We start from the raw sequence: 21,859 nt of genomic DNA on the forward strand, positions 1-21,859 counted from the left end.
TTATTGGTGATCTTAGAAAACCGAGAAAATGAGTCATGTCATATTGTAATTTTAAAATCCACTGGGTGAGTGTAAAACCAAAACTTTGAATAAAAATTTACAAGTTCTAAATTTAGTATTCGATCCTATGCTGTAAATTAAGAGAAAAAACTCATACAACAAAACTTTTGCGCAAATGAAAATTCATCATATTCTTAACAACACTTGATAGTTTGTTTCTCAAAAAAGTCGGCTAAATACAATACTTAGTGAACACTACACCTGTTCTTCATTCTTATCGCCACGAAGACCATAAATACAACGTCCTCATGCTTCAAAATGGGTGCAAACAACTAAGATCTTCGTTATTTGCAGTATACTATAAGTACAATTATAAATTTTATATGTTTTTACGTAATGACGGTAGCATTTGAGCAGATGATAATGTATTGAATCCAGTAGTTTGATAAGATTGTCTGCTTGGGGTGGAGAGGTCGACATTATAGCGTTTCGCAGTGAGACAACATATTTTGTGATTGGTGATCAGGCAACGCAGATATCGAACCACGTGCACAAAACTATTGGGACTTTGAAATCGATAAACGCAAAAAATACTGCAGATTATAGATAGCGCGTGCGCAATAAGGGCTGTGATAAGACAAGGAAATGGCGAGCTTTGGTCTTCCCTATACAGACGTAAGTTATGAATTATACATGTACTTGCATTGTTATCATAGTATTTAGTCATGGCATGATAAGAAAAATTATATTGCATGGCTACGAAGAAAATATATCCATTTTCAATTTCACAGGTAAGTAAAAAGGAGAAAAAGAAGGAATTTTTTCCTCTAAATTCTCTTTAAAATATTTGTAACATGTAGGTGTAGACATTAATTTTTTATGCATCATATTTCAGAATATACATTTGATGACGAAATGATACAAGACCCATTTAAAACCATGTGAAACGTACATCGTTAATATGATATATGTGCATGTACCAGGTTGTTTATCTACTGAAATATTGGTTAAGAATTTCATAGACATAATAAAACAAATATTAAAATTCGACTTCGTCTCCATAATGTTGTAAATCAAGCTTCTCCAAACCATTAGACCGACCCACAATAAAGTATTCAAATTGTCACGTGCGGCGAAACCTACATATCTTCAAAAATTAAGGCCAATCAGAATCATTCCCATATTTTGAGAAGTTTAATTTGGTAGTAGTCGAAGAGAAAAGACATCTTACTTAAATATCACGATCGCACGAAAATTGGATTTCTGATTTATTGAGAGATAAGGAAAGGCCCTGGAATTACCGAGAAGAGCTTGGGGTAAATATTGTACAAAGATGACATTATTCATTGTGAGAAAATTGAATTTTTTAAATCATATATATCAAATCCAGTTTTCAGAGATTACCAAAAAAAATAAAATAAAAAAATAGTGAGTAGCGATTTTATTTCAACAAATGCTGGTTTGTGACATGGTAACAAAGCCCATGACAATCTTAAAATTATTTGAGACTCCAATATATTAACCCTCTCTCTCTCTCTCTCTCTCTCTCTCTCTCTCTCTCTCTCTCTCTCTCTCCATTCACTACAATGTATGTTTTCCCTTTGATAATGTTCCTATTTGATACTAAAAGATAATATCTCATGAATTTTCTACTTTTGAAATAGGCTAATCAATGCGCATGAATACACTTGACCTAAAGAGTACAATACGGGGTTATCATTAAAATATAATTGAAATTATTAAAACGTAAATATAAGAAATACCTTTAAGATTTTGAAAGTATATGAGATTGATATACCTCGAACCACTTTCCATCGACAAATCTTTCTATGAAGCGCCAACGCCTGAAGAAGATAGCTGAAGTTTGAAAAAGCTCAACTCCAAGGAGTACATACTGTACTTTGATTTTGAGATCATATGTACATACATTATATATATCATCTCGCATACATTCAAAATCAAAGCCTGGGAGTTGAACTTTTTGAACCATTCAAAAGAACAAAATTAGTTTTTGTATATGTAATTTTTCCCCCCGATTCAATATTGATTTATTTTTACTAAATTTTCGCAGTTAACATTGGTTCCATGAAATTATGTATTCATTTATTTAATATTTACATTCACTGAATCTTTTCTCTTTTGTTTCTATTGAATTGACATTGCTTTCATCTAAGATTCATTCATGAATGCACGTTTGTTGCAAAGAAGTTCGATCTGTTTTTTAGTACCACTTGTCTGTGTAATCATTACCAAATATGGAGCGTCATCAAGGTCAAAGGGTGCGTTAGCTGTTCCGTAAATGTCTTTCTTTGTTGATTCATCGGGTGATGAAGGTAGCAATCGTTGCAGATTTTTTTTTTGCATAACCTGCTTATGAATTTTTTTCTGCAATGGTAGCTATCTTCATCACCCGATGAAACAACAAAGAAAGCATTTTTATTGTTTAAATATTTGTAGAGACCCAGGCGCGTTATTGAGTATGTCTTAATCTTCAACCCCCTCTAATCAGCAATGAACTCGTTCATATAGTGCTTAGCGTGTGATTTTAAAAGAAAAAACTCGTGTGAATACATTTTCCTATCATTTTGTAAAACGAGGATGTGAAGAGGCTAACACCAAAGTCCTATGCAATATATCCATGCGCGCAGTGCGTGAACTAAAAAACATTTCTTAAATAAAGATGAATGATGCATGAGTTGTAGAAAAATGATTTTGATCTGTGTAAAAGACGAATGTTTTTGTCCATGAATGCTATCATGAAATACCACCCTAATTTCGATACAAGATGCCAGACATACAAAAACAGAAGTACGTATTTGTCAACATCGGAAATCACACATTTTCGTTAAACAGATTGATAAAAATACACAAAAATTGTTAAAATGACAATCTTTTATGTCAACAGATTTTTAAAAAACCTATCAATTTCTAATTATGTATAAATTGATTGCGGATATTAGGGAAATCATTGTATAATAGATATACTGTAGAGGAAATACCAGCATAGGAGTTATTGCCATTGACATTTTTTTCTTCAAAATAAATAATTGATTGCCTATGAAAAACATAAACTTTTTTTTTTACTATTGATAGTTTACCATTTTTTATTTTATACAGTGAATAAAAATCCTCAGAAAGATATATTTCTATCATATGCAAAGTTTAATTCAATAAAGATTTTTGCAAAAACCTATGACATCACAAGAGGATCGATCTAACTTAAGATACACAAAATAACAAATATCATTATTGATAAGGCAGACACCGAAATTTTACCACAGGGTAGTGATATTCACCGAGGCCATTGGTCTTGATGAATAAACCCATTCCTAGAGTTGTTAAAGCAAGCCCGTCAATCAGCATAAAAATTCAACAATTGTTTGAATAAATGGCTTACATTCATACTGTTCTTTCCGTGGAACAATTAAAATTACCATATCATCATAAACAAGTTATCCCAGTCCCAACGGCAAACAAATGACCAAACACAGGAATATTCACGGAATGTGCAGTGAACGTTTAACTTTCTTGTAAGGAGTAGTTACACACTTCTTAACTAATCTGGAGAAAAAAACATTTCTGTTACTTAATAATATTTCAACATTTTATTTCAGAAAATATTTAATTGGAACATGTTTACATACAAATTACATTGTCGATGAACCGGTCGCGGTAGCTCAATGGTAGAACGTTCGCTTTGTGATCTAGAGACAGTGAGTTCGAGCCCCGCTCGTGCCATGACCGCGTAAAACCTAAAAGGTTAACATAGGTAGTGATTACTCCAAATACTTACCATTTAGATGTGAGAATCTCGGGTCTTAAAAACGGAGGGGACCGTGTCGCGGCAGGCGTTGGCACGTTAAAAGAATTGAGCCCTGAACATTCTAAAGTGATACTACAGCTGGTGATGTCTCAATATAGTGAAAAATGTTCGAATTTAAGTGACTTAAATCGAACATACAAGCATTGCCAGTTAGAAAATTGAACTTAATTAAAAAAAAAATTCAAGCGTATGCCTAGATTTTTAACATTTGCAAATACGCACGATATGGATTTCGTGATGCTACTCGTATCACGCATGTAACCATGTTCATCATGCAGTGTAATTGTGTTTTCCTTTGTCATATGTATCACGCGTGCAACCATGTTCATCATGCAGTGGAAAAGTCTTTGTTTTCCTTTGTCATATGTTTTGTTTCTGTGGTTTTGGACTTTATGTATCCTGATGCTCCTCTGTGGGCCAAAATTGTTTGAATAAAAATATTCTATAATATTCTGTAAAATGTTACATTTATTTCAAAATAGAAAACATGTGAACTGCTTCAATCCATTTTGAATTTACGAATTCTCTTTCTACATTACAAAATGCCTGTTATGGTTTTCTATGCAAGTTTTAACACGATTTTACCTACAGTGTATAGCAGTTGCGGTAGCGTAGTGTTTAGCGCTCGCTTTGCACCGGGAGTTCCGGGATCGAGTCTCAATCTAAGACGTTTTTATAGATAGTTTCTGGTCGCTCCCCAAGCGCCTGACAGTAGAAGTGAAAGAGACAAGTAGTTTGGATATGACCTTGATGTAGCGGAGACGTTGGCACGATAAAGAAAAATAATAAACCCTCACTTCTATGGCCCTGAGCGCCGAGCATATAAAGCCAGAATTTGTGCCACTTTACCTAAAGCTTTTAAAGGACGTCTTTACATAAGTGAAAATTCTCGACTGGGACGGTAAAACAACATACAAACTTACCAACCGACGGTGAAAACAAAACGGTATAGCGAAAAATAAAAGTATGTCGACAGATAATCTTTTGAAATAGCATGCTTTTGAAAATCAAATAACAACACCAAATGTCTCCATATGTGTGGAGACACACAGAAATGAAAGAAGAATGTAAATATTTTTTTTAAAAAAAATGAATTGCCGTAAAACTGGGCGTTGCTGTTCATATCCTCATGCATTTTGAAACAAATATGATATTTCTTTTAAAATGAATACCAAGCAGGACTGGTTATGGCATGATTATTCATAATATTCATAATATGTATTTAATCGAGTTCACTTCAAACTTATGGAAGTAATGATCTCGAATTGACACAAAATATAGAGATAAAGCTCAAATACCACGGAAACCTTGCACTTGTGGAATTACAGTGTAGATATGAATGATGTTATAGTTGATAAAATTTTGGTGTTTTTAGGTATCTTTTGTAGTTTTTTTTCACTACAATGAATATTCATGACGTAACTAGGAAGTGGGTTTGACGAGGTCATTAATATCGTGCACTATCAAGAATTTGACACGCGAAGAACAGGGAGCCGTTTTAAGGGTTATCGTTTTTTGGTAGTTCTTTTTAATCAATCTATGGATATGGATTTAAGATACCAATAGACGTGTTTCTCGAAATGTAAAATTGATTAATGGAATGAGAATTTGCTACTTCCCCATTCCAAGTTTAGCAAGACAATTTAAAATAATCAAACAAAAATCGATTCGTCGGCAATACCCAATGGTTCTTATCTTGACAATGGCAATAGGTTATCGTGGCAAAGCATTATCCCATCTCACGAGGAAACTTTATTTAAAAGAATAGCGCTGATTGTAAAAAAAAAAAAAAAAGCAATAGAGCACATTGCCCTCCCCTGTGGAGAGACTGGGGGAATCCAGGGTACTTTATTTTTTCAAAAGCAATAAACACGAAAAGGGCCAAAAGTAAGTGCATGCATGTAGTGTTTAAACTTGAAATATTATATAATCACAAAACATCATGAATAGCTGATGTGACACTGGATTAAGTGGTTGTCAACAGGCAAAAATGAAATATAACAAAGAACAAGTAATAAACGCTTTGCCGGGTAAAACTTTACTCTTTTCCGTTTAATAAAAGGAGTGAAGCTAATCGTTGTCATTTTCACAGTTGGGTATTTCGCGATAGTGTTGGCACTGAAAATGATGAAGTTAAAAACTTGGCAACGGCTTTGAATGACTGGAATGTTTGGAGTTATTGCAGAAAATAAGGGCATTCGTCCACACACATTGTGTAACCCACTGTGCTAACCCACATTAACCTACTGTGCTTGGTGTACAAGCCTTCCCAAATGATATCTGTATTCTGTAGATACTAGTTCAGTTTAAATCAAACTCGATGTACTTATATTCATCCGTCAGTCTTCGGTACTTTTTTTCTGGGTTTTTTTCGTTTTCATGTGACAAAGAACGTTTTTTATACCATGGTTAAAACCATATGCCTATGATAGATTTAAGTCTGATATTTCATTAAATCGGTATCGATTTCTCAAAATGTGATTAGAAATGTCTGCAGCGCATTTATTGAATTACTTGATTAACAAATGTTCAATATTTAAACATATTTCAACGCTGAAAACGGCACGAACTCGAACATTTGACAAATGCTGTCGCCGAAATTCTAGTTAAAGTATCTGAATGAATTCAGCTAAGAATATTTCCATCGATAACTATATTTTATCATACCGAGCAATTTTTCTGCCTAGCTTGTATATTGGTTTCATTTTTAAACTTGTACAAATAAAAAAAAATAAAACACGGGAAATCATTATTTTAGGCCAATAGTTCGTTTACCAGTCAAAGGAAAAGTTGACTGCAGTTTAATGACACTTGTTAGTATATAGTTAAGTTTTTAGAGTTAAAAGGCAGACCGAACGCCTGTACATTAGGCGCCTTTGCGCCAGCTTGCCTTGAAAATATATACCCAATGTGTTTTAATTTTGTCATATATTGCAATATACATGCACTGGGTAAATTTCAGTCTTGAGTACATCGTTCTTCTGCCGTACTTTGTACGATTTATGCATTTTGTATTCTTGTTTGATGTTTATCCACCATATTAACAAGAAATCGCAATTTATTTCCAGTTCGCTTTATTTTGTGGGCGGAGTGGTGTGGTGGTGGTGGTGGTGGGGGGGGGGGGGGGGGGCAACCTCTTTTCGTTTATAAATTTTTAGATATCAATTTTCTTTTCAGCATGTGTATGGGACAACTAGTAATCATTCCTATATCTATGCTGTGTGTGTTTTCTACATGTCCTCTTGTAATCATGTTCACATTAGTGATACATTATATACACATGAACTTTCATTTCCTGAAAATTTTCAACTTATAGACATTATAAATTATAACTTATAGTCATCTTACAATTTAGTTTATTTCACTCAAACCATGGAATGGTACATGAAATATGTACAGTAACAGGGATCAAACAAACGTGATACATATGTAATACTCTAAACACAATTCAAACACCGAGAGAAACTATGCCGTATAAAATTGATAACTACCCCATAATTAAAAAATATTTCGTGCTATGTTTTGTCATCTAAGCAATAAATTTTGCACAAAGTTTACACAGAGGGTAGGAGATTGTTTGAAAGCTGTAAAGATGTCATTCTACTGTACAGAGGCGGTAGTCAATTTTGATTGTAGTACAAGATCAAATGTTAAAAGTGTTCACATTCTATAAAGACAAGGAAAGTGTACTCCCGTATAGGGTGTTACATACATATGACTGGGATATGTTTAAGTATTCGCAGAAGGTAATATTTCTATCTTATTGTATGGAAATATACAATGTACATGTAACACAAGGGCAGTCTTTTGTTCTTATATTTTCTATCTTTGAGTTGTTTGAATATGCTCAAGAAAAGGAAAACTTGAACAATTACCGGTGATAAAGTTTTCGTCATCGAATTTACTGAAGTCATTGTCAAATATTTCAAATCAAATCACTAGAAAATATCATTAATGCTTTGTTCCGTTTACTGAATTTGTATAAACAGCTATCTAAGTTATAATAATGAGATTAGTATGTGGTGCCGTTTCACTCTTTATTGCTCATATTGATATCAAAAATTCCAAATACATGTATTCCACATATATTTTGAAATCAGTAAATTAAAATTTGTAATATGAATTTATTCACATTTCATCTATTGATATAAAAAAATAATAACATAGAATTTTCATACTGCTTATTTGAATTCTCAATAGTATGAGTTCGGATGTTTGATATCAATGGACAATTATCAGCATCTTTTAAGTAAAACGGCACATCGTAGATTGAGTTGAAAGTTGAATATAAAAATGTATGTCCGACACTTACTGATACAAGATGGCCTAACAAAAGACCTCAAGTATTTGTAAATATTAAGGTTTTATGGCCGCTGAGAGGTTGATACTGCAACCCCGGCTCAAAGCCCTGCAGTGATAAGATAATAAAATTAAAGTCATAAAGCACGGACAGGTCTAAATTTGATGTCAGTGTCGCCATATGTAATGACGAACTTTGTAGACGCATGATATTTACCTCTCCGTTATGATCAAATATACCTACAAGACAATGACTTATGCAAACAGTAGAAAAGTATATCTACTAAAAGGAACCATCTTTTAACACTTTCCACTTACAGAGCAATGGGGTAATGTTATACCATAAATATAGATATTATCAACGCTAAACTCTTGTCACAGTATACTAGGCTACTGCCTATCATTCATTTTCCCAAACTGAGATAAAAAAAACCACAATCTGTTTTCTCTAGCTTGCAGTCATCCATTTGAACACAGGAATTGTCAATTGTAAGCTGTTGAAAGCAAATTTCGTTTTTTTTGGGGGGGGGGGGATTTAAAACAAATTAAAACAAAACAAGTTGTCCTCTTTTAACATTACAGGTTAATCCCTCCAGAAGATTTTTCAATCCTGGAGGTTTGACTCTCCCAGATGAGGAGGAGGAGGGCGCCCCAATTCCCATGAACATAATGCAAAACACAAATGGCGGGATGTCGAATCCTGCGTTTGAAGACGACGAGGAATCGATCTCATCATCAAGTCACGAGGTTTCCAACGAGGAGGATGAAGTATTTGATGAAGATCCACCAAGTTACAAATCCAAAGAATCAAATCAGGACATTGATGAAGAATCATCGAAACCGTGAGTTTATATATGTTCTCAATTTTCAGGAATAATATAGGAATGGTAATTCTATATTTTGATATTGCAAAGCTTTAAAAAAGGATTGACGTCATTAATTGAAATCATATAAATTAGGTGATTAAATGAGCATGAAATAGAACGTTAGATTATGTATATTTTCAGGAAAAACTACAAATGGGACGTTTTTCGGCTGGCATCGGATGATAATATTTCTGGGTCTGAATTAGCATGTTGGAATGCATGCTTCACTGTCAACAGAGTGGTGATGTGTGTGGTGATATGCATTACCGTTTTTATAACGTCTGTGATATCGAAATTCACATTTATTTTGATGACAACAAACATCTTTCCATCCAATGGAGAACTTAAAAACCCAAACCAGACTCTAGAATACAAAAATTTACAAAGTGTGGAGGTCACCTGGATTTGGAGCCTAATTCTTGCCATAATAGCACCATATGTGTTTACTGTTTTAAAATACATTTGGATTCTAATTTTCAAGAAGACACGGAAATTGAATTGTGTCGTGTTGTTGGCAGTAAGTTGGAACATTATATTCTTATAGGAGTTATGAGATTGATCACTGTTCGTTATTTTCGCCTTTCATATGTATAGTAGCAGGGGCGGATCCAGGAAATTTTTAAAAAGGCGGTTCTACAATTAATTTTGGTTTTCAAAAGAGGAGGGGGGGGGGCTTCCTCAAAATGTGTTATTTTTTATCCTTTTTAGCAAAATTTTCTGGCGAAAGGGGGGTTCCGATCCCTGGACCCCCCCCCCCCCTCCCTCTTGATCTGCCACTGAGTGGAATTCCAATGTTTTTAGATGGACATGTTTGATCGCTTATATATGAATATTTTTTATTTACAGGCCCTTTCTATTGAGACGCTACACTCTATAGGACTTTGTACATTTGTGTTTGTGGTTCTTCCAAACTTTGAACCAATATCTGCAAGTCTTCTATGTTGGAGCGTGTCCTTCGTGCCAGCCGTTCTGAAAACAATTTATCCAGAAAGAACATTAAAAAAAGTGGAAGAAGACGAGAAAGGTCGATTGCGTGGTGCTCGTATCATTAACTCGGTCGCGGTGTTATTCCAACTAAGCAGTATTGGTTTGTGGACGTACTACGTCTATAACTCATTTGATTCCACGGACTCTCAAGCAATTACTCTGATGGTGCTCATGGCAATGTCTCCAATACTGATTTCTGTTACATGGTGGGAAAACTACGTAAAGCAAGCCAAATCCAAAAGCAGCAAATCCAGCGACCCCGGAGAGGAGACATCAGTTCTGATGCGATTAAAGTTAAACATGAGACGTCACAGAGTAAAGATCGGTTGCCTTGTGAACTTGTGGAAGATTGTAATGACTCTCATTGTAATGCCAATCGTAATATTTGGGATATCCTGTGCAGACGGGGGCAGCTGCATTAATGTTTTATTCTTTCAAGCGAAGGAGAAAGCTGATCTGAGAAACATTGTGAATGCAAGTATGACTGACAATCGATACTTTGGAAAGGACTGCATCTCCTATTATCCATTCATGATTTCAGTTGCGAATATTCTCTCGAATATTATATGTTTTAAAATTGGCAAAGCTGCCTGTAAGATCTTGGCACAGAAACTTTGCTTTGCATTGCCTATTGTTTTGTCAACACCAGCTGTAATAGGAATATTTCTTGGATTCTACGCACAAACAACTTCTTTCGCATTGGGATCTTGTTTAACACCCATACCAGTATGGATTGATGTAAACGCGAACCCCACTATTCTTTTTGAGATTATAGACACCTACTGGGTGGTCATCGTCGCGGGCACTTTAGGATACTTCTCCATACTCCTTGTCACAAACCACGTATGGTCTCCTAGTAAGGAAAGGCTTATTGCAACTGACAGGTGCCTTATTTCATCAATGAATAATAATATCAAATGAAAAATATTCTGAACTTCTATTATTAAGTAGCCGATATGTTAGATAAAATATATTTTTTCACTCGCAGATTATTTGTACAACCTCTCTTCAATGGAGTCCTGTTAGATCAGTCCCTGCTGCTCAATAGAAGGCGCACTGATGACGAGTTTAAGAGCATTGAGGAAGATAAAGTAAGATTTTGCATAGCTACCATTTTCTGGAATATTTTATTTATCAAGTGTCCTCCCTTAACTTGATAGCTGATTTTAACGATACAAGACCTCATTAAGTTTGGTATATTCATAGAAATCTGACAAGGGAGTCCCAATTCCAGAAAACGACGAGGAAAACCAGAAACAAGACATTGATTGGTCAATTCTGAGAAAAGATGATACACCGATGATATATATGTGCGCAACTATGTGGCACGAGTCAGAGATCGAGATGATTCAGATTCTAAAATCAATATTCAGGTAACATCGTGCAATTTCTTCAAATATTGAATGTTGTAATTGCTTTGTAAGCCGTGTGAAAGGTGCAAATCACTGAATATCGATTACTTAATTTTTTTAAAAATATTTGAATGAAAGGAAATATACAGACAGATCATGATATTCATTTACAAAATTGTGTAGGCAAGATGAAGACCAATGCGCCAGACGTCATTTACAAATGTTTCTTGGAATTAAAGACCCAGATTACTATGAATTTGAAGGTAAATGAGCTGATATTCATTGAAAATTATTTCCTCTTTTTTACTTTTTACACACGAACGACATTTTCTCTAGAATTTACTGCTTTTAGTGCATTAACGACATTCCAAATATGATTACTTGCAGCTCACATATTTTTTGACGATGCATTCCAAGCGCATGGTGACGAAGATTTTATTTACTATGTCAACGATTTCGTAAAACTCCTAGTCAGCTGTATCGACATTGCTGCCAGGTCTGATTTCCAGAACATTTTTCTTAGATATTTTGTTTCAGTGATGAGCTTTTAATGTAAAGAAACTACACTTTGGTATTGATGACCATGTACATGTGCGGTAATATTTTTCATTCTCAGTGCCGTACACAAGACGGTGATGATCATTCCGCCACCAGTAAAATACCCAACGCCATACGGTGGCCGGTTAGAGTGGCAACTTCCTGGTGGAAACAAAATCATAGCACATCTCAAAGACAAAGCTAAGATACGACACAGGAAGCGCTGGAGTCAGGTGGCGTATTTTCCATTTTGATTTAAACGTCCGACAGCTGAGTATTTTCAGTTTCATGATACACCATCATGTTTTCTATAGGTCATGTACATGTACTACTTCTTGGCCCACAAATTGATGAACATCCCCCAGAAGTCAAAGACCCAACGCAGAATCATTGCAGAAAACACGTATTTGTTGGCACTTGATGGTGACGTAGATTTTCAGCCAAAAGCAGTACAGTTACTTGTAGATCGAATGAAGAAGAATACTAAAGTCGGGGCAGCCTGTGGACGAATTCATCCAATAGGGTCTGGTATGGCAGTATTTCAAAATACCAGCAGTTTATAGATGCCTGTTTATTTGATGTGCAGCTATACTCTTGAAGTACATGTATGTTGTGTTTTAAAGGACCAATGGTATGGTATCAACAGTTTGAATATGCTATAAGCCATTGGCTGCAGAAAGCCGCTGAGAACATAATGGGGTGTGTACTATGCAGTCCTGGGTGCTTCAGCATGTTTAGGGGATCATCTTTGATGGATGATAACGTTATGAGAAGGTATACCACACCTCCAACTGAGCCACACCACTACGTGCAGTATGACCAAGGTAAATCTATCAAGAACTAGAGTATTTTTTATCATTATTTGTAAATTAATGTAGCGCTTTATCTAATTAAGACAATTGCCCTAAAGTGCTTTACATGCAAAACAATAAAAAAAAGAACTAAAACAAAAAAACAAGAAATACACAGAAAAGAGCATAAAATAGTACTAAAACTGAGGTGGTGTTTTTGTTTACCGAGAAATCTCTAAATATTCATTTTAGAAGTATCATTGACATTGAAACCTTTTTAGGTGAAGACCGATGGCTGTGTACTCTTCTACTACAGCAAGGATATAAAGTGGAGTATGTAGCAGCTAGCGATGCGCTAACGTATGCCCCAGAAAGTTTCTATGAATTCTATAATCAGAGAAGGAGATGGTCTCCGTCAACAATGGCCAATATAATGGATCTTCTAATGGACTGGAAGAACGTCACACGAAAGAATGAAGATATTTCTAAGCTCTACATCCTGTATCAGACGTTTCTCATGGTTTGCTCCCTTTTGACTCCCGGAACAATATTTTTGATGATACTTGGAGCTATTTCCATGGCTTTTCCGATCATGCCGTCCGTTGCTTTCACAGTTAATATTATTCCAGTTATAGGGATGGTACTTCTTTGTTTTGTTGCGAAAACAAACGTACAGGTAAATCTCTCATAAACTCAACGTACAGGTAAATTTCTCATAAACTCAACGTACAGGTAAATCTCTCATGCACACAACGTACAAGTAAATTTCTCATAAACTCAACGTACAAGTAAATCTCTCATGAACTCCACGTACAGGTAAATCTCTCATGCACACAACGTACAGGTAAATTTCTCATGAAGTCAACGTACAGGTAAATCTCTCATGCACACAACGTACAGATAAATTTCTCATGAACTCCATGAAACCGTTGACATAGTTTTATGTTTAAGAAAACGGTTGCTTATTAGTCAATGAAATTTCAAAGGATATTACTGATGCATGAAAGGTAAATATAACAAACAGTGATCAATCTTATAACTCGTCATTTCAGCTGGCTTATGCAGCTATTGTTTCCACTATCTATTCTCTGCTGATGATGGTTGTAATTGTGGGACTACTGGTTGAGGCGGCAGGCGCAGGGCTATGTTCTGTAACAACATTGTTCCTTCTATTTGTGAGCGGTGTGTTTGTATTTTCCGCACTTCTTCATCCACAGGCAAGTTTACAATACAATTTTTGTTATGAAGAAAGAAACTTGTAATTGTAATATCCCATAAAAACACAATTTTGTTGTCAAATAAAGGAATCCAAAATATCGTGTAAATAGGAAATTGTGAAATTAAAAACAATTCCATGATATTGAATTCATTCTGGAAAAATAAAGGAAGTGCAGTAGTATCTTTTACCGTCCTAAGATGTGCTTCGTGCACATTAGGAATGAGGATTGGTGATGGAAATTGCTACTATCCAAGTTTCCGTTTTAATAAAACTATGACTTGAAAACGACTGTTGAATATTTCCAGGAATTTTTCTGCGTGTTTCACGGCTTCCTTTATTTCCTATCCATTCCTTCCATGTCCATGCTTTTGATGATCTACTCTCTTGGAAACTTGCACGTGGTATCATGGGGGACAAGAGAAACAAAAGTAGCCGCTCCTCCATCTCATCAGCAAGGGACACAACCCTCTCAGGAAAATAAAGTGCAGACCTGGCTAAACAAACTGGGAGTAGGAAGTGCTGTTGGAACATCAGATTATACATTTTCTTGTGGAAATCTTCTACGGTATATACTCGTGTTTCAAACTATCATCATAAAAACTTAATTCATTCCAGTTTCTACTAATGAATTATCATTAATCATAGATTATAAACAAAAACATTCTGTATGTTCTACACTTACCGGTATCATACGGTGTGTTTGGATTTAATGGTGGGAATCTATTACAACACATTTCAAAATATTTTTAAATAATTAAGAGGACCAATTTATTGATTGATTGAATATTGTTTAACGTCCCTCTCGAGAATATTTCACTCATATGGAAACGTCACCACTGCCGGTGAAGGGCTGCAAAATTTAGGCCAATGCTCGGCGTTTATGGCCTTAGAGCAGGGAGGGATCTTTATCGTGCCACATCTGCTGTGAAATGGGACCTCGGTTTTTGCGGTCTCATCCGAAGGACCTCTCCATTTAGTCGCCTTCTACGACAAGCAAGGGGTACTGAGGACCTATTCTCGGATCTCCACGGGATTCAATTCATTGAAGTTTATAGTATTAGATATTGATTTAGAAAGCACTGCGTTTGTTATTAATGAAAATTAAATGTGTTGTACATTACTTGTACCGTGCTGGTACAGTGTTTTGACACATAGTGTAGGAGTCTAAGGCGAATGTGCAATATGTGTGAATTCCTGACCATTATTAAATTAAAGTACATGCAGGAACAGTACACTAGTATTATTATAATGTGTAATGTCTTTAGATTAAGTTAGAAGATATTACTGTATGGCAATCGCATGAAGAGCATGTATGAAATAGTCTGTTTAAGATACTTTGATTACACAATCAATTGGAGTTGTCTGTTTATATAAAGTTTTCACTATCGATACTTCGGTACAGAGTGATTGCGTTTTATAAATGATTTTAATGTTTTTGTTAAAATTGGAGGGGTTGGGTTATAGAGAAAACCTTGGAAAAAGTCTTCATGGTTGATAATAAGAGAATAATATCGCATATGATCGATTACAAAAGTCCGTATGGTCATAACGATAAAACAATAGTTGTCATTTTTTGTATTAGATGTGTGTGCTGTCCGAACTCATCTACCCAAACAGAGGATATGAGATTTCGGGCGATACTGGAGAGGTTGGATGATATCGAGTCACACATGACAGAGGTTACCCATAGTCGGAATCCCAGTCAATTTGACGCTGATTCAACAATTAATGTAAAAATGGAAGAGGAAAATCAACCTTTTTCCAAACAGAACGGGATATTTGAAGGAGCCGTAGAAAGAAGTAAGATTATAGAGTATTTATGTATAAAATATATGCATCGTGAACTAGTCTTAATGGTATATTATTAATCCCCTACCGATGAAGTCGAAGAGGACTTTAGATTTGCACGCAGTCCGTCCATCAGTCCAGTTTTCCGCACTCCCCCCCCCCCCCCCCCTGTTCTTGCAGATATCTATTTCATATTTGGTGCATTGCTTTACCATAAGAAGTTGCAGTTCAAGTTCGAATTTCGACTCTGTCCGTTTATTTTCTAAGTAACTTTGCCCTTGGACTTAGAAAAATAACATTAATTCAGCTTTCCGGACTTTTTTGTGCTTCCAGATATTCATTTGATATTTGGTACATTACTTTGCCGAAACAAGTTACAGATCAAGTTCGAATTTCATTCATTGATATCTCACTAAGTTATTGCCCTTGGATTTAGAAAAATAGCGTGAATTATCAGTTTCTGGATTTTGTTGTTGTGCTTACAGATATTCATTCGATATTTGGTGCATTGCTTTGACATACATGTAACAAGTTAAAAATCAATTTTGAATTTTTCCTGGTCTAGTCTTTGTACCTGAATAGTAGGTGATTTCCAACCACATGTTGTGGTAATACTTCCAATATATTTTCCCAGTAAATCCAGCTTTTATGGAAGAAAAGCAAAAACCACCTGACGAATTGAAAAATCCACATTGGATATATGATGCATCTTTGAAAGAGGGCGCTGTTGATTTTCTCTCTGAAGATGAGATTGTGTTCTGGAAGCAATTTATTCCACAATATCTTAAACCAATTGAAGGAGACAAGGAGCATGAAAAACAAGTGAGTCAAAACACTTCATAGTTAATGAATATAAAAATATATGTGGATTCATATGAATACGTAAACCCTTTTGATAGAATGTTAGTTCTCATTAATCATTGGGATTTGACATTGACAATATCTAATTGATGGAATATCTATTCATTACATCAGGTACAAAAGGATTTGATTGAGCTGAGAAACAAAGTGTGTCTTGCCTTTCTGCTGATGAACGCCTTGTTTGTAACCATTGTGTACGTCCTCACAGAGGTCAACGCCAGCACTAGTCAGAGTCTATCTATTCCATTACCATGTACGGTAGCGGGTGGACGACCTGGACAGGGTTATATTGAACCAATATCATTCGCTTTCACTGCTATATTTGGAATTATGCTCTTGTTGCAATTCATTTGCATGCTTTTCCACCGATTTTCTACCTTCATACACATAGCTGCTTCCACAGAAATCCGCTTAAAACGGCGATTAATCAATACAGTTCGAGGAACTGAAACGGGACCCAAAGATATCGGCGTTGAAGAAGGTTTACAACTAGTGAAAGAAATGCAGGCACAGGACAACTCCGATACGATGTCCGTCATTTCTCAAGAGACGACAGCAAGTGATGATTTAGAGCTTCAAACTCCTGCGAGGGGCAAAGAACTATGGAAGAAATTTGGCCAAAGGCAAAGAATGGTAGTTGGTGGGAAAACACTTTCTCGTAATTTTGCGAAGAATTTTGCGAAGTTACAAAAAGCAATGAAAGAGGATGATGAGTCTAGTACCCGAGGTATATCAGAACAAACACCAGACGATGCACAAGAGGACAGAGTAGCCGCAATGCAGAGAGCTTTCAAAAACAAATTTCAGAGAAAATCTCTTATGACAATTGTGTCCCTTGCTCAAAATAAGAGGCAAAAAGAAGAAATACAAAAAAGGGCTTCACTACTTAAGAAAAAGAAGATACAGTCTGCATGGGTTGCTGCAGCAAATAGAATCCGACTGAATGAGCGCATGAATGCACAAGAGAATAATACAGGAAACAGGATGAGTAAGGTGGGATTTGCTGATATAATGAAAACTGCTGCAGCTCTTGAAAGAAAGAAGAAACTTTCTCTCCAACAGAAAAAAGAAACAGAGAATTCAATGGAAGAAATAGAAGAAGAAACCGAAGAACCACCGAAACAAATAAATGAGAGAAAGGCCCGGATATCTGTTGACCATGTATCCGAGTGGCCTGATGAGCATTCATACGCTGTTCAACCATCAGAAATTCCTGAGATGGAGGGAGATTATGCAACAGCTGATGTGTTGTTTTAAGCGGATTCTAAAGTTAAAAGAAAGCAATGATAACTGTGATAAAAGCCAAGAAGATAACGTTGTATAATATGATATGTTTATTTACCCAGTTGTATTTATTTTTATACATGTACTAAGTATACAAAATATAGATATAAGACGTAGTTTAATTGTTTGTTTTTTTTTTCTCCCGAATATTTGTAATACTACTTAATTTGCAATTTTTGTATTTTTTATTCATTGAAATACAATGAAATTAAATCATAATGTGAAAAGTTGAATTTTAATTCAATGTACTGAATTTGATTTAACTATTATATCACTTTGATGAATTTGATTTGATCTGATTAACTATTATATCACTTTGATTGTATTGATTTTTATATATGTTACTTACTGTATGTATACTGAACTTCATGATCTATTTAACAGATGTAGTCATTGGCACTTTATTTGTGAAATTCACATAGTTTTACTTACTTTTTTGCTTGTGCTATGTTTTTCACAGGCAATAAGACTAATGAATTCTTGTTTCACAGATAGCTCTCGAGAAATAACATTTTACTTTGTCGAATACTGCGTTTCAACGTCTTATGTGATTGTGACGAAATGAAAAAACGATTTGGTTTATCAAAGGTTTACACAGCTAAATGTTATAATATAATATTTATACTATACTGTGTAACTTCAAAGCATCCACATTATTCTTTATAATGCAAGATCTGATATGTACCATTCACTAAAAATAAATAATTCTTTAAAAACTGCGTTGGTTAATGAGGAATTAAAGAGAAAACACGGACACCGAGATATACCAGAGGTGGGATCAGGTGCCTAGGAGAAGTAAGCATCCACTGTCGACCGGTCACAACCGCCGTGAGCCCTATATCTTGATCAGGTAAACGGAGTTATCCGTAGTCAAAATCAATGTGCCAAGAACGGCCTAACAATCGGTTTGAAACACGTCAGACAACATTGGATCCAGTGATAAGTTGTAGAGTTGTTGAAACCCCTGCACAATCAACATGTTTGTCAGTAGCCTGCCTCGATTTAAAAAATGACCACACGCAGAACAAGCTCTTGCGTATCGAATCATTTGAGATATATAAACACCATGTACAGGTGATAATGGAATATTGCTACATAAATATGGGTGTTGACGACGGAGAAGCTGAAATCATACCGTTTATCATAAAGTTGAGTTGTTAGTTTGCCGTTAATATCTACTTTCAATAAAATATCTAAGTATGAAGCAGAAGTGGTCGACTTTGTGGTATCTTTTATTTTGAGTTCACTGGGATATATCGAGTCGACATATGAATGAAAATTATTATTGTTAATAGATAAAACGTCGTTGATATATCTAAATGTCGTATCGAAGGCCACAGCAAGAAATTTTTCCTTCTCATATCATATTTGTCTTGGTGTGTGTGAATGTACTCAGTTTCAACAAATGATCAAGTAAACTGAGATTTGATTGGTTGCTCATTACATGTTGATGTTTCATTTTACGCTTTTCGGTAGAAAATACTGTTTTGACTGTCCGAAACTTTAATGTAGAAAATTTCAATCTAAATTCACAAAAAATCGAAACCTAAACACTTTCCGTTTACATGACACAACTCTAGAACTTTACCGTTAAATTAAATGTTGTTATGGTTCAGAACAAACCCTTAATATAGCGCAGCAGCAATTACTAACAAAAGGCTATTAAATAATTGATAATATATATTACAATTAATGAATGAAAGAAAATTGTAACAATAGCAAAATACTAACTTACGATAGTTGAACAATAAATCCGAACAGAAGATACACACACAAGAATAGTAATTCCAAAATCGTAGTTCCCAGTATGGAAATCCAAAATGCATAAAAATTGTGTAACCAGAGGTTCTTTTATCATAAGAATTTCAGTGTATTTACAAGAGGAATGAATTTTCTAGTACAGTCTTGAAAAACAATGATGCAACCATTACGAACGTCATCTTTCTACTAAAAATAACATGAGGTCTAGAACAATCTAGGTCACATGTGTCAAAGAAATAAACATCAATTCTCTAAACAATCTACGTCACAGATGTCAATTTAGTGCAAGGAAATAGTACACAACAATGGTTTACAAAGTGTTATGCATCTTTCATTTACCCATCTTATATTCACAAACGAAACAGGTCTGTACATATGTATTTACCAATATTTGCTAATATCGTTTTCATGAAAAAATAAAACAAATTGCATTCAATGATTGCATATTTACTCGAAATATCCTCGTTGGCTAAAATAGTGATTCCTGTCAGCATACATGTAGTTACACACTACATCCATGGTCACATTTGTGAAAAATTACTGATGGAAATATGAAATAAAGACCTATCCATTCACTTTGAAATGACTAATCAAAAGAAAAAAGACTGAACTCTGAACAAACAGTAAGCGCATGGTGAGCGAACGATGAACGCTTTGTGAACGGTGAACTCGAGCGGTTGGTGAACGGAGGGCTCACGCTGAACATACTTTAAGGAAACGGGAAAATGGTAAAGTAGAATGTTTCAGGAAATCCTAAAAGTTGTTTTATTCAACTTTAGGACCAAATATGGCGGTTGTTTATCACTGCTTCATAAGGAGAAAAGATGAGTATCTTCGTCATGAACGCATATTCAGAGATATAGATAACCCTATTCACTATCTAGACGACAGTGATATAACATGTTAATACAGTCTGTCCCGATACGTTATGATTGACCTGTGTAGACGATCTGATGGTGACATCAAGCGACCCACATTAAGGTCACGCTCATTGCTCGTCTCCCTTCAAATGATGGTAACGGGAATTAAGCTTCCAATGGCGGATGATGTTCACAAGCGTTCCTAGGGTCATCAAAGATGTGGTTTAGTGTTTAGTGAGACTTTCCCTCGATAACATTAAAATATCCTAGTGTTTAGTGAGACTTTCCCTCGATAACATTAAAATATCCTAGTGTTTAGTGAGACTTTCCCTCGATAACATTAAAATATCCTAGTGTTTAGTGAGACTTTCCCTCGATAACATTAAAATATCCTATTGTTTAGTGAGACTTTCCCTCGATAACATTAAAATATCCTAGTGTTTAGTGAGACTTTCCCTCGATAACATTAAAATATCCTAGTGTTTAGTGAGACTTTCCCTCGATAACATTAAAATATCCTAGTAAAAGCAATTAGGTATTTTCATAAAGCAAATATTCCATGGCATTGCGGGTTTTCCAAATGTAATTTTTGCAGTAGATGGTACCCATATCAGAATAAAATCGCAATCTAGTGATGAACACTTGTATGTAGATAGGGAAAAACCATCGTTCAATTGATGTTCAAGGGGTTTGTGATAACCTACTTACATTTATTTACATTGTGTCAAAGTAGTCATGCAGCAAGCATGCTTCGTTTATTTCTGAAAACTATTTTTTTTAAAATCATGTTTGAGACCAGGGCAGTTTTCGAAGGTTGGGTTCCTTGTTGCGGACATCAGTGATTAACCCCACATCCCCAGCAGAGGAGAGATACAACAGATCTCATAATGAAATAAGAAACACGGAAAGCACAGTTTTGGTGTGATTTAGTTGTCTTGATACTAGCGGAGAAACTCTTTTAATCAGCATCAAAAACGTGTAAAATAGGCCGGTTTCGAGTTTCAAGTTATTTTCCTTAGGAAAACGCTCGTACATAATAAGGCGCGAAACAATTTGTTTACATGCGGGAGTGGAACAAATAAATCATCACTGCGTAAGTGAATGTGCTTAATAAGTTTCTCATACGCAGTTTTTTCACCCAAGTTCGACCGATACACAAATTAAGTAAATGATATGTATTCGGGGAGTAATTAGATACACGGAATTCTTATTATATCACGTTATTCCGTTGCTCATATGTATCATATCCAGGATATTACTTGCAAATATGACATTGTTTTTATGTTTCCACTTTAGTAAAATATATCTATCGATAATATTTTGTATTTTCAACATTTAGAGAAGCTGCTTTAAATATAGTTTATCGTCTTCTTCACCGACTGTAGGTCCACTCTGTCCCACTTAGGCATTCAAAGTTCCACTAAATGCACC

The 21,859-nt window shown here is 35.2% G+C and overlaps 1 protein-coding gene across 3 annotated transcripts; it reads left to right on the forward strand.

Moving 5' to 3' along the window:
• The first annotated feature begins 298 nt into the window (after positions 1–298).
• On the forward strand, positions 299–18,523 carry LOC125679023 (chitin synthase chs-2-like). 3 transcript variants are annotated; one of them, XM_048917906.2, is made up of 17 exons: positions 299–675; positions 8,705–8,964; positions 9,130–9,505; positions 9,835–10,859; positions 10,964–11,066; positions 11,182–11,348; positions 11,511–11,590; positions 11,715–11,823; positions 11,944–12,097; positions 12,179–12,392; positions 12,488–12,688; positions 12,937–13,331; positions 13,708–13,872; positions 14,180–14,439; positions 15,457–15,674; positions 16,297–16,484; positions 16,638–18,523. In XM_048917906.2, exons 1-17 carry the CDS (start codon positions 646–648, stop codon positions 17,778–17,780), a joined length of 5,088 nt encoding a protein of 1,695 aa, XP_048773863.2. In that variant the 5' UTR covers positions 299–645; the 3' UTR covers positions 17,781–18,523. The 3 variants fall into 3 exon arrangements, with proteins under 3 accessions (XP_048773863.2, XP_056011705.1, XP_048773864.2); XM_056155730.1 differs by having other exon boundaries at positions 627–675; positions 8,719–8,964; XM_048917907.2 differs by lacking the exon at positions 299–675 and adding an exon at positions 715–1,316.
• Positions 18,524–21,859: the final 3,336 nt, after the last annotated feature.

This window comes from Ostrea edulis, chromosome 2 (assembly GCF_947568905.1).
Source record: "Ostrea edulis chromosome 2, xbOstEdul1.1, whole genome shotgun sequence".
Lineage (NCBI taxonomy): Eukaryota > Metazoa > Mollusca > Bivalvia > Ostreida > Ostreidae > Ostrea > Ostrea edulis.

What these genes read in the sequence shown, in the direction of transcription:
- LOC125679023 (XM_048917906.2), top strand. Translation starts at nt 646, where the DNA reads ATGGCGAGCTTTGGTCTTCCCTATACAGAC. An exon ending in ATTCTAAAATCAATATTCAG is followed by an intron (nt 11,349 to 11,510) that starts GTAACATCGTGC and finishes AAAATTGTGTAG; the next exon opens with GCAAGATGAAGACCAATGCG. An exon ending in TTGCGAAAACAAACGTACAG is followed by an intron (nt 13,332 to 13,707) that starts GTAAATCTCTCA and finishes TCGTCATTTCAG; the next exon opens with CTGGCTTATGCAGCTATTGT.